The sequence below is a fragment of the Nylanderia fulva genome, unplaced genomic scaffold (genome assembly GCF_048542155.1).
Source record: "Nylanderia fulva isolate GAGA-0341 unplaced genomic scaffold, ASM4854215v1 Scaffold59, whole genome shotgun sequence".
NCBI lineage: Eukaryota > Metazoa > Arthropoda > Insecta > Hymenoptera > Formicidae > Nylanderia > Nylanderia fulva.
Window position 1 is genome coordinate 86,126 of NW_028190687.1, and position 17,039 is coordinate 103,164.

At 41.4% G+C, this 17,039-nt stretch overlaps 2 protein-coding genes across 2 annotated transcripts; both read left to right on the plus strand.

The window, feature by feature from the left end:
• The first annotated feature begins 214 nt into the window (after positions 1-214).
• On the plus strand, positions 215-2,910 carry LOC114934777 (uncharacterized). The gene is made up of 3 exons (XM_085487656.1): positions 215-1,928; positions 2,063-2,442; positions 2,548-2,910. The coding sequence occupies exons 1-3, from the start codon at positions 215-217 to the stop codon at positions 2,908-2,910; spliced, it is 2,457 nt and encodes an 818-aa protein (XP_085343782.1).
• A 1,107-nt stretch (positions 2,911-4,017) lies between these two features.
• On the plus strand, positions 4,018-4,707 carry LOC114935134 (uncharacterized). The gene has a single exon (XM_029307879.2). It carries the CDS (start codon positions 4,018-4,020, stop codon positions 4,705-4,707), a length of 690 nt encoding a protein of 229 aa, XP_029163712.2.
• Positions 4,708-17,039: the final 12,332 nt, after the last annotated feature.

Here is a 17,039-nt window from a genome sequence, read left to right on the forward strand (position 1 = left end):
CTTTCACGATTCTTTCAATTCTATTATACATTCCAATCGAACGCTAAATAATATACAAAAATTACAATATTTGAAATCTTCGCTAACCGGTGATGCGAGCAGTGTCGTAGACTCTTTAGAAATTAACGATTTAAATTATGATATCGCGTGAAATCTTTTAAAGAAGCGCTACGATAATAAATGTGTTGTCGTACAAACTCATGTAAAGGCAATCATGGACCTGCCATCTATGCCTAAAGAAAATTTAGTTGATTTGCAACATATCGCTGACGGAGCGACTAAACACATCAAAGCATTGGAAGCCCTCGGGCGTCCTACTTTACATTGGGACGACTTAATCGTGCATGTTTTAAGCTCCAAATTAGATACACTCACAATGCGAGAGTGGCAATCGTCACTGACCGGTACAAACCCTCCTACGTTCGAGAAATTTAACGATTTCATAATTCGTCGATGTCAAATGCTTGAGGCCACGGGAAAAACAATTTCTTTGTGCAACAAAAACGTTAATAAGCAGTCCAGTTTAAAGCGTCAAGCCTCATGTGTCGCGACGGTCAAGCCTAAATGTAATTTTTGTAATGGCGATCACGCCATATATTATTGCAAAGATTTTTTAGCATTATCAGTACCGCAGAGGATAACGGAGATTCGCAATCGAAAAATTTGCGGCAATTGCATGCGTTCTTCGTCTCATGCGTCCGCCAAATGCACATCAAAGGGTTGCAGGATATGTGACGCCAAGCACAACACGTTACTACATTTGGCAAACAATGCAAGCGGAATACAGGAAGTCGAATCAACTAAGGCCAAAAAGACAAATTCCGTAAGCTCATCGACGACGCTGGTGACGCACGCCTACAGCAACAACATTAAAAATCACATCATGCTCTCAACCGCAGTAATTAACGCTTCCCACGCCAATGGATCAACAAGAACTTGCCGTGTGCTATTGGACAATGGGTCTCAGGCAAACTTTATCTCAACAAATTGTATGAAGCTACTCGGATTACAGCCTCGACCTCTAAATATTTCTATAACGGGCATAGGTGATACGGCTACAAAATCTACTCACATAGTCAGGGTAAAGTTACAATTTCGGTACACCTCATACTCCGTTACAATTGACTGTATTGTTACAGATCGAATCACAGGTGACCTTCCGGCTTTCACTATTAAGCGAGAAGCATATAACCTTCCTCGCAACATCAAATTAGCAGATCCGGAGTTCGACATTTCGTCTAGCATTGATATATTGATTGGAGCCGAGGTATTTTTGAAATTATTATGCGTGGGACAAATCAGGGCCTCCTCCGAACACCCGACATTGCAAAAGACGCAATTCGGTTGGATACTGGCTGGTCGTTTAAATAATCTACCAATGACCACGCATAACGTACAATCTTTTCACGCAACTTTCACTAACAATCAACTGCATGACCAATTATCAAAGTTTTGGGATGTAGAGGACCCTCGTATTGTTGCCGAGCACATCAAGGCAGAAGCATTGTGTGAGGATCATTTTTTGGCTAACACTTCTCAAGACTCTTATGGTAGATACACAGTCAAAGTTCCAGTTAACGAGTCATTGATCAATCAGCTTGGAGACTCAAAGAGCATAGCCTTGAAACGCTTGCAAAACTTGGAAAAACGCTTTTGTCGAGAGCCCGCACTAAAAGAACAATATGCACGGTTCATTTCCGAGTATTTATCTCTAGGCCATATGAAGCAAGTAAACGAATTGCCGAACGAACACGAGCAGTCTTATTATTTGCCACACCATTGCGTGTTCAAAGGCTCAGAACCATCGTCGAAGATTCGCGTCGTTTTTTACGCTTCATGCAAGAGCGCATCAGGCGTGTCATTAAACAATGCCTTAAGCGTCGGCCCGGTTGTGCAACAAGATTTAACGTCAATCTTACTGCGATTCCGTACATTCGTGTAGTAACTGAGATTGTAAAAATGTACAGACAAGTACTAATACATCCAACGCAAACGCGTCTGCAAAGGATATTGTGACGAGATGACCCTTTTCTAGATGTTAATATTTATAAACTAATTACAGTCACCTACGAAACGTCCTCGGCATCCTTCTTGGCCACAAGATGTTTAAAGGATTTGGCTGAGCGGCACACATTAAAATTCCCAGTTGGGTCGACACACTTTCTACACGATTTCTACGTCGACGACATACTCACTAGAGCAGACAGCATCCAGAAGACCAAATCGATTTGGGATGAAATAATACAATTATTGAAGCTGGGATCGTTCGAGCTCAGCAAGTGGGCTTCAACTCATCCACAGTTATTAGATTCGCTTGATAACCAAAGCGATAAGCCGATCCCTATCGAGGATAAAACTATCTCTCATATTCTAGGGATACAATGGAATCAAGACGCTGACACATTTCATTTTTCATACACGCCCTATGCAGAACACAAGGCCGTATCAAAGCGAACTATATTATCTGAGGTCTCTATGTTGTTTGATTCCTTAGGTCTCATTGGTCCTACGATAGTTATCGCCAAATTAATACTTCAGGACCTTTAGAAACTGGACGTACAGTGGGATGAATCTCCGCCGTTGCACATACATACTCGTTGGTCAACGATCAAGTCGCAGCTGGTGGAATTAAATCAATTAACAATACCACGTCGAGTCAAGTTCGACGCCAATTCACAGGCCATCCAGATACATGGATTCTGCGATGCGAGCCAACACGCCTACGGAGCCTGCGTATACATTAGAACGGGAAAGAATCTCAGCAATTATCGTGCGGAATTGCTCTGTTCTAAATCCCGCGTGGCGCCTTTGAAGGCCATATCGCTACCGCGTCTAGAACTTTTGGCGGCCCTGCTATTGGCACGTCTCATCGAGAAGATCCAAGCGGCGATAGATATGTTGGACATCTAAATATACCTCTGGTCGGATTCAACCATCACTTCGAATTGGATAGCATCGCCATCTCGCAAATGGGCTGTTTTTGTTGCCAATCAAGTGGGAGAAATCCAGCGATTAACCGGGTCAAAATGCTGGCGTCATGTACCGTCAGCTCAGAATCCAGCCGACATGCTGTCACGAGGATTCAATCCTCGTGATTTAATCAACGCTAGTACTTGGTGGCATGGACCAAACTTCCTTCAGCTTGATCAAGAACACTGGCCAAGCAATGATTTTTCTCAGCTGGGCAAGGACGCTCCTGAAATGCGAAAGGTGTTCACTACCACCACTATTGTCGATTGTGACATAGTCGACAAATTGTTAAGCAAGTATTCCAACCTGAACAAGGCCTGTCGTATTATAGCTTACTGCTTGAGATTTGTAAAGACAACCCAAGGCAACAGACATGTTTCATATCGCATGAAGAAACTTCAGCGGCATTGCATCTGATGTGTAAGCTAATTCAACGGCGCTCCTTTTCCAAAGAATGCAAGGCGTTAACCAACGGCAAAACTATCAATCCATCTAGCAAGATTTTATCTTTGTCTCCGTTTATGGACAAACAAGGATTAGTTTATGTAGGGGGCAGATTGAAGAATTCAAATTTGTCTTTCGCGGCATGTCATCCTATACTTTTACCTCGTGATCAACAATTAACAAAACGAATAATAATGCGAGAGCATATACGCAACATGCATGCAGGAACCCAAGCTAATATGGCTGCCGTCAGACAGCAGTTCTAGGCCTCTATCTTTGAGATCCGCTGCACGTAAAATCATTTTAGGTTGTGTAAAATGTTTTAAGGTCAAGCCTACGTTTTCTGAAGCTTTAATGACTTCCTTGCCCGCGGGTCGCGTAACAGTTTTGAAGCCATTCTCGCATTGTGGAGTTGATTACGCGAGCCCTATAATATTAAAGGAGAATAAACGTCGAAATGCGCGAAACTATAAGGCATACATATCCCTTTTTGTTTGTTTTGCGACTAAGGCGATACACTTAGAAGTAGTAAATGATCTAACCACTGAAACATTTATAGCCGCTTTCAAGCGGTTCATATTGCGTAGGGGGAAACCATCTCACATGTATTCCGATAACGGAACTACCTTCGTCGGCGCTCAAAATCAGCTTAAGGAATTCTTTGAATTTCTAAATAAAGACCGAACGCAGGACGATGTAAAACAATTCCTTCGCGATCAACAAATTAGCTGGAACTTCATTCCTCCTCACTCGCCACACTGCGGGGGTTTATGGGAAGCAGCGGTGAAATCTGCGAAATACCATATGACGCGCGTTATTGGTAACGCTCATTTAACGTTTGAGGAGATGCAAACAATTCTCTGCGAAATAGAAGCAATTTTGAACTCACGTCCTATCACCGCGTTAAGCACAGATCCAAATGATCTTTCTTATATAAGTCACTTCCTGATTGGCGCCGCTATGAATAGTTCCCCTTGTCCCGACCTAGGTGATGTAAACGAGAATCGCTTGGTACGATGGGAGCGAGTGGAGCAGCTCAGACAACACTTTTGGCGCAGGTGGAGCTGTGAATATTTAAATTCACTACAATCCCGCTCGAAGTGGAAGTCTGATAAGGGTCCTCAATTGCAACCAGATCAAATAGTGCTTTTAAAACAGCCAAACTTCGCTCCGTTGCATTGGCTGCTAGGGCGCGTGACAGAAATTCACGTCGGAGCAGACGGGATTCCGCGCACTGCGACTGTTAGAACCACCAAAGGTTCTTTTACGCGATCTTTGTCTAGCTCGCAATAGTTCCCATGGAGTCGTTGGACGCGACTTGTTAACTTCGTTCAAATTATTCTATTGTTAAAATTATTATATTTGTATTCATTTTATCGATATATACCTTGTTCATTTATGTATTTTGTTTGCGTTTACCACGTCTACGACTGTTTATCTTAAGATAACTACTGAGTATCTACAAGCAATATTATTCAATTTATTTGTAAGTTGCGGTTTTCCATTCTTTAAGGAACGCATAGTCATGTAAACCAAAGAGCAATTTATTTTATGTTTATTTTGAAAGTCAGTTCTTTCAAGGCGGGCGGCGTTGTTTCGTAAAAAACGAAACATTTTAATTTGTCTTTTGCGCGCGAATTTGGGACCGCTCTTTTCGCGCATAGTAATACTCGGCATGGGGCGTGCCTAGGAGCCCCCCACTCGGGAGAGCGAGCCAGAGCTGACTCGTTCGCGGAGAGAAGCGGACGCAAGCTTGAGGCGACACGTTTTTGCGAAAACAAAGGCGTCCATTATATTTTTACCCGCAATAACGCTTTCAGTTACCCTTAAGTGCACGAAACTAGCTTGTATTCTAACCAAGGCAAATAAATATTGTGAAAGAAGAAGAGTCAAAATTCTTTTCGACCACATCGTCGCTGACGCACTCCTTCCAGAGACACGTGTGGCGAGCACATGCCCTCAGCGTGATCATTACGCAACATAAGTATTTACGACTGTTTTTATGTATTAATATTAAAAAATATGCATCTTTTAAGTCTAAGGCTGCCATATAACTTCTTCGTGGCAATAACTTTATCGCTGTTCTAATATCTTCCATTTTAAAGTGTTCCGTAACAATAAACTTATTTAATTGTTTCAGATTTAATACGAACCTCTGCTTTCTATTAGCTTTGGGAACCAAAAAGTATGTGGAATTGATTTCTGCATGGATTCACTTTTACAATCACTCTTTTATCCATTAAGTTATTGATCGTATCCTGCATGTACAGGGTGCTTCCGCAACCTACAGATCAGTAAGTCGGGTTGCCTATCCGCCGATCGGCAGGGGCATGCTTTACCGACCTCGCGCAATGAAATCAGAATGCAAACTTTTATGGAAATATTTTACTAAAATGTATTAGAAAATCTCTCAATTGACTCTGTTTCATTATTATATCATTAATATTTAAATAAGAAAGTATACTTTTTAATATTTCAAAACTTTTTAATAATATATTTTCAGTTTTAAATGAAATGAAAGTTATTGAAAAATAACTGGATATATTTTAAAATAAATTTAAAGTGTAAGACAGGCAATAAGAGCCAATTGCGGAAGACAGTGCGTTATCCCAACGAAACTAAATTTTTTCGTTAGAATTAAATATCTGTGCACAAGACACCAAATTTTACTTGGTCACGGCCAAGATTTTTTAAATTAGAAATAATCTCATATTTGAGATTTAATTTCAATAATTCTTTAATCCCCCTACGGAAATAAATAAATACCAGGTGTATGCATAAGTTTTTTCCGGTTTTTTTGGTAAAAAAAACACGTAATTTTCAAGGGAAATTAATTTTCTTTTTATTCAAAATATTGGCCATCGGTTTCTACACATTTCGCCCATCTTTCAGGTAATTGATGAATACCACGCCAGAAAAACTGCTTGTCTTTTACGGCAAACCATTTGTCGAGCCATTTTCCAACTTCCTCGAAATTGCTGAAGTGCTGCTCTGCGAGCGCGTGCCCCATTGATGCGAAGAGATGATAATCAGACGGCGCCAGGTCTGGAGAGTACGGCGGGTGCGGAAGAATATCCCATCCTAGCGATTTCACTGGTTCCAAGCGATGTCTTTTACTGGTTTTGCTGTGTGAAACGGCGCATTATCGTGTAACAAAATCACTTTGCCATGTCTTCTGGCCCATTTCGATCGTCTGCTGATTGTTTCTTGTGACATTTAATGCTTCTGCCAATTGCTGTTGAGTTTGAGTTGGGTCATCATCTAATAACTCCTGCAATTGTTCGTCTTCACACTTTTGTGGTCTACCAGAGCGCTCATTGTCTTTCACATTGAAATCATCACTTTTAAATTGTCGAAATCATGTCTCGCATATTCTAATTGATGGAGCGTGTTCACCATATGTTTCTACCAGCAAACGATGACTTTCAACAGTTTTTTTCTTTCGATTAAATAAAAAAAGCAATGCGTGCCGCAAATGTTCTTTTTCAGGCACAAAACTCGACATGATCATTGAGCGATAAAACAAAGACGCTAATTTTTGGCGGACTCAACTTGTGTGTGTTTTTTAGTTTAATATTAGACGAACAAAATGACGTATGTTTTAAATTAATGCGCCGCGTACTTTTCGCTGGCACCATCTCTTAGTTAAACCGAAAAGAACTTATGCATACACCTGGTAAATGCAAGAAAAAAATATAGATCCGAAAGTCGTTGAATCGGGAATCGAACCCGAGACCTTTCGCTTGCCGGGCGACTGCTCTTCCAACTGAGCTATTCAAATCCTTTCGATTCTATACTTTTCTCTGCTATATATATAATAATGTTGATAAGTAAACGCCATAGCCAGCGTGTATAAGTTAAGAGTTTAACAAGGCTCTGTAATATAAATTTAAAATGTAAGACAGGCAATAAGAGCCAATCGCGGAAGACAGTGCGTTATCCCAACGAAACTAAATTTTTTCGTTAGAATTAAATATCTGTGCACAAGGCACCAAATTTTACTTGGTCACGGCCAAGATTTAAAATTGGAAGAATCTCTACAAGAGATTTAATTCCATACATCCCCTCTTCCCCCCTAAGGAAATAAATGAATCTATATTTGGAAGAGGGGATGTATGAAATAAATCTCTTGTAGAGATTATTCCAATTTTAAATCTTGGCCGTGACCAAGTAAAATTTGGTGCCTTGTGCACAGATATTTAATTTTAACAAAAAAATTTAGTTTCGTTGGGATAACGCACTGTCTTCCGCGATTGGCTCTTATTGCTTGTCTTACACTTTAAATTTATATTTATATTACAAAGCCTTGTTAAACTTTTATTTTAAAATAATTATAATTTTCCGTATGAAATGCAACGTAATATTGTGAAATATATGGAATTTCCGTTTCCGGTGCAGAAGTAGTGTACACGTGGAGTGTGAGTGTGAAGAGTTGAGGTTGATTAGAGGGTTTATAGTACAGAGAAAGTGGAGAGGATAGTTTGAGGAAGAAGAGGAAGAAAAGTGAGAGGGTGAGAGAGTAGTATGAGAGATAATAGTTGGACGGAGAACGTAGGAAGGAGAGAAATAGGAAGCTGGATGACAGCTGATTGTGGGCAGGGTGTATAAGACATATAGAAAGAAAGCGGGGTGCAGAAAAATAGAGTACAGGTGCTAGGGAATAGCTAGGGAATTTAGGAAGAAAGAAGCAAAGAGGAGGGAGAACGTAGAGAGGTGCTAAGTAGGTAAAAAGGAAAACAGAGGAAAAGAAGAATATAGAGAGAAAAGTGGATAGGAATTGGAATATAAGGGCTTAGAAAACATGTTGAGTGGAAAAAAAGAAGGAAACAAGGGAGCTGAGGGAGGAGGAATACTAGTGTGGCGATTACATCGTCACATACTTCCCTAAAATTATCGAGCGATAAACACGTATACGAATACGGTCACCGAGACATAAATAAATAGAAATAAACATAACAGACGAGACAGATAGAGAAAATATCAAGACGATTAAGAAACAAAGCAAGTAAACGAATAGAAAATTCTCGAAGCTTATCGAAGAGCGTTTTAAGGCAAGAAATAGGAAGAGCGATATTACATGCGAGGAGATTCGGTTTTCGACAGTCGCCGCGTACGGACGCACATTATTAATCCGCGCAAATTAACACTTATGTATCGACTTTAAAAGACTGTGTTTTCTTGAAGAATATATTTTGTTAATTGCAATTACTGCCTCACGTTATTTAATTCCCGACTCGTACCAAAACGAATAAGTAATCGCGCCGCGCGAGACAAAAGTAACGCGCGAGTTGACCAAAGTGGTGACCCCGACGTGATCGCGAACGAGCGGGAATTCGCGATTTTGTTTTGTGTTCGCGTGAGAGAGCAGTGCATTTCTTTTTTTACATTTTCGACGAGTGAGACGATCTGTCCGATCGTGCACGAGAGTGAGAGTGTATGGAAGTATGGAGGAGGGAACGTGGAGGAATGGATACTGGAATTTTGCAACAGGATTTGGAGAGGAGAAGGATGGCCGAAGAGATGGAAGGAGGGAGTGATAGTACCGATAATGAAGAAAGGGGATGGAAAAAAGGTGGAAGATTACAGGGGAATAACCCTGATGCCATCACTGTATAAGGTATATACGATGATACTAACAGAAAGATTGAGGAAGGAGATGGAGGAAAAAGGGATAGTGCCAGAAAATCAGATGGGGTTTAGGAGAGGAATAGGAACGATAGACAACATCTACGTTATGAATTATCTAATTAATAGGCAACTGGAAAGAAAAGATAGAAGGTTGACGGCAATGTTCGTAGACTTGAGGGCAGCACTTGATTCAGTGGACAGGGAGAAATTAATGGAGGCAATGGAAGAGAGAGGAATAAAGAAAGGATTAAGAAGAAGGGTAGAGGAGGTGATAAGGGAGACAACGTGCAGGATAAAGATAGGGGAGGAAGTTAGAAAAATTTTGGATAGAGAAAGGCGTAAGGCAAGGTTGCCCATTGAGCCCAATGCTATTTAACATTCTAATAGCGGATTTAGAGGAAACAATGGGAAAGGTGCGAAGGGGAGGAATGAGAATAGGAGAAAAAAGGATATATACATTGGCGTACGCGGATGATATGGTGTTATTGGTAGAGGAGGAAGAAGAACTGAGGAGTATGATAGAAAGATTAGAAGAATATTTAGATAAAAAAAGATTGGAGTTGAACGCGAAGAAAACAAAGATAATGAGGTTTAGGAGAAAGAGAGGAAGATGGAAGAAAAGGGAGTGGAGATGGAAAGGAGAAAAAATGGAAGAAGTGAAGGAGTTTACATATCTGGGATACAGACTAGAGGAATGGAGGACAAGAGGGGCAGGTGAAAGAAAGGATGAGGAGAGCGGCAGCTATTATGGGGCAAGTATGGGGAATAGGAAAAAGAAGGTTTGGAAAAGATTGGGGGAGAAGATTATGATTGTTTGACAAATTAGTGTAGACAGTGATGAGCTACGGGGTAGAAATATGGGGGTGGAAGGAGAGAGAGGGAATGGAAAGGATGGAAGAAAGGTACTTGAGATGGACACTAGAGGTAGAAAGGAGGATATCAGGATTAATGGTAAGGGAGGAGCTGAGAAGAGAGAAGTTGAGGATAAGAGCCGGGAAGAGGGCATAGAATTTTGAGAAGAGAATGAAGGAAGGAAGAGGAAGCGAACTGGCGAGGAAATGTTGGGAGGAAATGAGAGAAAGGGCAAAGGTAGGAAGGGTGGGATCGGATTGGGAAAGGGAAAGGGAAGAGTATTTTAGGAAAAGAGGTAGGAGGATAGAGGTGGAGAAGAGAAGAGGAGAGGAAGAGGGATGGTTTGAGGGGCTAATGAGGAGGAATTTGGAGGAGCAGAGGAGGGAGCGGGAGGAGAGAATAGAGGGGTCAGAATTTAACAAATGGTACAAAGAGGTTAGAGGAGAAGGAGTGCCAGAATACTTAAGAAAGGATTGGGGAGAAAGTAGATGGAGGAGAGTAGCAAGATTTAGATTAGGAAGTGAGATATTAGAAAGCAGGTATTGGGAGGAAGCAGAGAAGAGGAAATGCAGGATATGTGGAGAAGAGGAAGAATCATGGGAGCATGTATGGGAGAGGTGTGGATTGAAGGGAGAGAGGAAAGAGAGTTGGCAGGAAGTTGTGAAGGAGATATTAGAAGAAAAGGGAGAGGGGGAAGGGTGGATGAGGAAGATAAAGAGAGAGAGAGGGAGAGAAGTGTATGGGGAGATAAAGAGAGAAGAAGGATGAATGGAAGAGTGAATGACGCGAGGGGGACAAAAGGAAAGAAAAAAAAGAAAAGAAGGCAAGAGGAAACGGAAGTCCCAAAAGCGTGTATGTGTGTGCATAGGGTTGGGCAGAAGCCAAGGGGAGATGGCCTGGGCAACGGGCGACTCAAAGCGGAAGCCCAACCTCTTAGGATAGTTAAGCTAAGTTAGTAATAAATTAGAAATAAGCTAGGTTAAGAGTGTGAAGGTCATTGTAGCGTGTTTTTTATTTTTGTATTATTTTCTTTTGTATTTGCGGTTGTTGTATAGTTAAAATTGTATGGGAATTGAAACCCCAAGGGGATCAATAAAATTCTACTACTATTGTGAAATATATGCAAAAGATTAAAAGATTATTTCAAAAATAACAAAAAAATTTTTTTAATTGAGATTGTCAATATAATTTTTCTTATAAAATACAACGTATTAATGCTACGAAATATATAGAAAGTTACAAAATATTATTGAAAAGTAATAAAAAAATTTTGAAATATTAGATATTATGAATTTTCATTGAAATATTGATGATATGATAATGAAATGGGATCAATTGATAGATTTTCGTGAAAAACATTTTAGTAAAATATTTCCATCAGGAAATTTAGTGGAGAATAAAGAAAGAAATCAACTCTGGTATAGTTGTAATATTTATAATAATATGTTGTGTGCCTCGGGAGAGACATCAGAGGGTCGCGCCAAATTGGGATGGGAATCCGGGGCGTCAGGACTTGTCGGGTGTTTGTAGAAAATGCACTGCACTTTTCTTATTATAATTCTTTATTCAACTTCAACCACTTGGCCTTTATTTATTTTACCAATAATACACTGAAGCTTTACCGGGTGTGCGGCACTGACTTTCTGTCACTCCGCGTATCGCGCACAACTGCAAGTCAATGCTAAGTGCGCGCGCGGTTAGCGAGATCGTGGTTAGAGCGATTGTTTGTGTCTGCGACTGAGCGAGTTGTCGCGTCTCTACTCTCTTTTTATATCGTTGTTTTTTGGAGTTTTCCCGATCGGAAGGGGTGCCTGGCAACAGGTTTCCCCGGTCGAGAATCTAGGTGCAAGCGAAGCAGATTCAAAGTCCTTCTGCTTGCACGTTGACCAATTTCTGTTCCGCGTATATCTCGTATTGTATGCGTTTTTAACGCGGTCATTATCTGTCGTAATTCTGATTTCGCGTATACCTCGCATCGTATGCGTTTTTTAACGCGGTCATTATCTGTCGTAATTCTGATTCCGCGTATACCTCGCATCGTATGCGTTTTTTTAACGCGGTCAGTGTCTGTCGTAATTGCGGATGTAATACGAGTACTCATTTCTTAATATTAGTTACCTTTTAATAGTTATATCTATTGTATATCTTTGGGGGATATAACATTCCTCCCCCGTTAAAGAAGAAAAACGAAGGTATGAAGTTTTTCGCTTACAACTAAAGCTTACAAATGTTTATCCCGTTCACAATATAATTATAATCGTTTCCTATTTCCTAAAAACGCGTACCGGTACGCGAGTGGTGCGTGAAGTGGTGGTTTTGGTGGGGACGACCAGCCTTGATCGATTCGCGATACCAGAATAGGTAAGTCTCAATTTTCGATAAATGATTTTAGTCTGTTTGTGTGTATGCGTATTGCTCTTCTTCCTTTCTTTATTGTGTAGTTGACGTCGGAGTTCTTTTCGATTATCGTATACGGTCCTGCCCATAAGGCGTCAAGTTTCTTTGATCGTCCGCGTCGTAGCGTATCGTCATATATAAGCACTTTATCACCGACTTTAAATTTTATTTCTTTCGCGTCTTTATCATAATATTTTTTCGATTTGATTTTCTCTTCGTTTACGCGATCCTTCGCAATTTGTTGTGTGGCCCTTAATCTTTCCCTAAGCTCTTGAGCGTAATCATCGTAACTGTATGTGGCCCTCGGTGGTTTTGTTAATGCCGTCGGTAGGTTGGCCTGATGTCCGTAAATTAATTCAAACGGCGTGTACCCCGTTGCACTGTGCGGGGTCGTATTATAAGTAAACATTGCATAAGGTGTCCATTCGTCCCAGTCTGTTTGATCAACGTCAACATAATGGCGAAGATACTCTGCTAATGTCCTATGTGATCGTTCGAGTGCCCCGTTTGTTTCCGGATGATACGCGGTTGTTTGTAATTTTTTGATTTTTAACAGTTTACATGTGTTCTTAAATATTTCACTTAAAAAGTTTGTCCCTTGATCTGTCAAAATTTTCTCCGGTATCCCGTGTTCTAGGATTATTTTCGTTACGAACTCCTTTGCGATTGTGCCGGCTTCCTGGTTCGGTATTGGAATCGCCTTACTAAATTTTGTTAGGGTGTCTTGGAATGTTAATAAATATTTACTCCCATTCGTAGTTATTGTTAGCGGCCCTACAATGTCCAACGCACATTTTTCAAATGGCTTACCAGGCGTATCTGTAATTATTAATGGTGCTTTATTTTTCCGCGACAATTTATTTTTTTGACATGACTCGCATTTGGCAATGTATTTCTCGACGTCTTTTGTTAAACCCGGCCAATCATGATCTAAACGAATCCTCTTAATTGTTCTTTCTATTCCCTGATGTCCTCCAATGGGCGCATCGTAATATTCATACAGTATCTGTTGTTTTTCCTCTTCGGTGTACATCCTTTCATTCTTAGCGTCGTTTACCTCTTCTTTTTCTATCTTGCATATACCTTCCGTCCTTTCGCTTGAGTCAGCGTTTCGGATTACGTTCCGACTCAATGCATCAGCGTTTGCGTTCGCTCGTCCGGCCTTATGTATGATTTCGTAATCGTATTCTTCTAATTTTAATCTCCAGCGAATCAACCTTGAGCCGGGGTCATTCACGTTAAATAGCCATACCAATGGTTTATGATCCGTAATGATTTTGAATTTGGTCCCGTATACGTATGGTCTAAAATGTTTTAGGCCCATACAATCGCTAATAATTCTTTTTCAGTTGTGCTGTAATTCTGCTCCGCGCGAGATAGCACTCTGCTTGCGTAAGCAACAGGGCGGTCATTGCCTATGAGCCCCTGTGAGAGCACGGCTCCGATTGCATAATCGGACGCGTCTGTAGTTATATTAAATTCCTTACTAAAATCTGGATATTGTAATATCGGTGCCGTTATTAGCTTATCTTTTAAAATATCGAACGCAATTTGTTGCTCGCTGTTCCATTCGAAGGTTTCGCCCTTTTTGTCAATCTAGTCAGGGGTTTTGCGATCTTTGAGAAATCCTGAATGAACTTTTTATAATAACCGGCGTGTCCTATAAATGCCTGTACATCTTTAACTTTTTGCGGCGTCGGAAAATTTTTTACCGCCTCTAATTTTGATGGGTCCGGTAATATACCGTTTTCCGAGATTATGTGCCCTAAGTATATAACTTCTTTTCGTAAAAATTCACATTTATCTGGCTGCAATTTCATGTTGTGTGTCCGTAATCTCTGTAATACTTCCCTGAGCCTTTTATTATGGTTCTCTAAACTTGACCCTTATATGACAATGTCGTCGAGATATACAAGACATTTGAGCCCTTGAATTCCAGTCAGTACTGAATTCATTAGTCGTTGGAAGGTTGCGGGTGCATTCTTTAGTCCAAATGGCATTCTGTTGAACTCATAGTGTCCAAAGGGAGTTGAGAAAGCCGTTTTCTTTTTATCGTATTCAGCCATCGATATCTGGTGGTAACCTGATGCTAAATCGAGCGTTGTAAAGTATTTAGCGTTTCCCAGCTTCCAAAATGTCTGTGATGTTTGATAACGGAAACGAGTCGCCTACTGTAAGGTCATTTACCTTTCTGAAATCTACAACTACCCTTAGTCTTGGGTTTCCGGATGCGTCAGCTTTTTTCGGCACTACTAACAATGGAGCGTTCCATTGGCTAACGCTTGACCTGATAATGCCAGCATCTAGCATCTCTTTAACTTGTTTATTTACCTCCGCCTTATGCTTCTCCGGCAGGCGGTACGGTCGTACGTTGACCGGTGCTGAATCAGCGCGCGTGGTTATTTCATGTTCCACGGTCGCGGTGCAGCTCAGTGGTTCTCCATTCAAAAGAAATAAATCGCAATATTCTTCGCATATCTTGTGTATAGCCTGTCGTTCTTCTACGTTGAGATGGTCCGTCCGTAATAATTGTCATACTTCCCGATTTCTTTTGCTCGAATACTTCGGAATTTCTTTTCGTATGAGGGTTATTTCATGCTTCATTTCCCCCTCTATTTCGTCTATAGTTATTAGCGGCGTTCTTAACTCGACAACTTCGTCGGTTGTATTTATGACACTGACTGGACACACGTAGTCCTCTGGTTGCACGAGGCATTGTCCTATATACACACCGGGTGCAATTTGTTCGGCTCTTACGATTCCTGCGCTATTTTTATTTGTGGCGGCTCGGATAATTGTTTCGCTGCGCGGCTGTAATCGGATCCTTTTGTATGGTTGTAAATTTAACACGGCATCTCCTATGGTGAGTTCCCGTTTTTTGAAATTACAGTTAACTCCCTGTTTCCGCAAAAAATCTATCCCGAGAATTCCTTCGTATTACATGGGGAAATCGTCTTTGACGACGTATGTTGTGTGCTTTATTTTCCGACCTCCTATGTCAATTGTCGCCTGCGTCTTTCCTATTGTTCGCGCTTTGTGTCCCGTAATGCCAATGAGCGTTATTTTTCCTTTATAAATTAGGAAGCACTTCAAAAAATCATTTTTTGTGATCTTGTTCAGCTCCTCCTTCGATGCCGTCTTTATCTCCTCAATCGTAGCGTAGCGTCGTCCTTTCATGGACCTCTTCAGTTTCGGGAACAAGAAAAAGTCACAGGGGGCCAGATCTGGGGAATACGGTGGCTGCGGCATTATTAGTGTGTTGTTTTTGGCCAAAAATTCGCGCACAAGCAACGATGTGTGAGCAGGGGCGTTATCATGGTGCAAAAGCCAATTTTTTGCGTCATCTTTTAGATGTTTCAGTTTTATTAACGAAATAGTTGCCCCTGAATCGAATAGCATTTTAACTGCGCCATTCTTAGCTTCGCGCATCGGTAGTGTAATTAAATCTAAACCCGCGCTCTCTTGTAGTGTGGGTCGTAGGTGTGATACGCGATACTCGACGGCGCGTGCCGGGGTCTCGCCTTCCGAGTCTCCCTCGTTGCTGTCGCGTTCGTAACTGGTACTGCTTTGCTCGGAATCCGTATCACCCTTTTTCGGCTTCTTTCGACTCTTGGTTAAATTTACATTACGCTTTTTTTCCCTCATTCATTCTGTCGCGATTTGATGTCGTTTTTAGCCGCCCGTTTATCGTCCAGCATTCTTCACGGCTGTGTCCGCGTTTTTTGCAGTGGTTGCAAAACTTTTCCGCTGTGATTACGCGATCTGACTTCTCGGGTTTCGGAAGCGCGTATTTACTGTTACGGCATTCTCGCTCGTAGTGTCCCGATTTTCTGCATTTATAGCATTGCACGGCGTTTGTTGATGATCGCGACGGCGCTTCATCATAATGATTTCGATAGTGACTTGATCGCGATGCGGTTGTGCCCTTTACCTTTTCTTCGGCGCTTGCGGCAGTTATTGCCTCCTGCAGTGTTTGGTAATTTCGAGAACGAATAAGTAGTTGTACCTCGTCGCGTAGTCCTATTTGGAAATTTTGCAAGGCTTGTTTTTGTATAGTACTTAGTATGATCCGCTTTTCAATGGGGGAGTGATCTTCTCCCTCCGTCATGGATTCATATAACTCCATAGCTAAGGTATCGACGCACGTTCCGAAAGCTTGCGCGCCTTCATTTGCCTTTTGTTTTAAGGAATTGAACTCTATCTGCAAATACGTAGTACTTCGCCTACTCTGATACGTACATTCCAACTGTTGCTTCAGTTCGTCATACGTCCGTATATCTCGCGTTTGAAAATCTAGCATTGCTTTGCCTTTGAGTTTTGTGCATAGGATAGCTCCCACCAATCCTCTCTCGTTAGCAAGGTGTATGTTTGTCATGGCGTACGTGCATGTGCTTAGAAATTCCTGTAATTTATGTTGGGCCGTCCCGTCAAATTCCGGAATCATTTGCCGTGCTTCTTTTAACGATATAAAAGGCTCCTGCGGGCCTTGTCGGTGTCTAGCGTTACTTTCTGTTCGTCTGTACACAACGTCATATTTTTTGTCGTCATTGTCTGGGTCTCGCGTTTCCCTCTCGCGGGTGTGTGTGTCCCGGCGGATTTGACCCCGTTCGTCAGCGTATGTGCTAATATCACGAATTTGTTCGCGTAATATGTTTATTTCCGTGAGCATTTCCCTACGTAGTTCCCGCATGCCTCTCATTATCTCACGTAGCATAGGGTTATCTATGCCGGCCTCCCTATAATTAGGA

Coding starts and splice junctions, on each gene's coding strand:
- LOC114934777 (XM_085487656.1), top strand. CDS start 215: ATGGACCTGCCATCTATGCCTAAAGAAAATTTAGTTGATTTGCAACAT. Junction 1,929..2,062: donor GTCAATCTTACTGCGATTCC/GTACATTCGTGT, acceptor AACTAATTACAG/TCACCTACGAAACGTCCTCG. Junction 2,443..2,547: donor CCTATGCAGAACACAAGGCC/GTATCAAAGCGA, acceptor CAGGACCTTTAG/AAACTGGACGTACAGTGGGA.
- LOC114935134 (XM_029307879.2), top strand. CDS start 4,018: ATGTATTCCGATAACGGAACTACCTTCGTCGGCGCTCAAAATCAGCTT.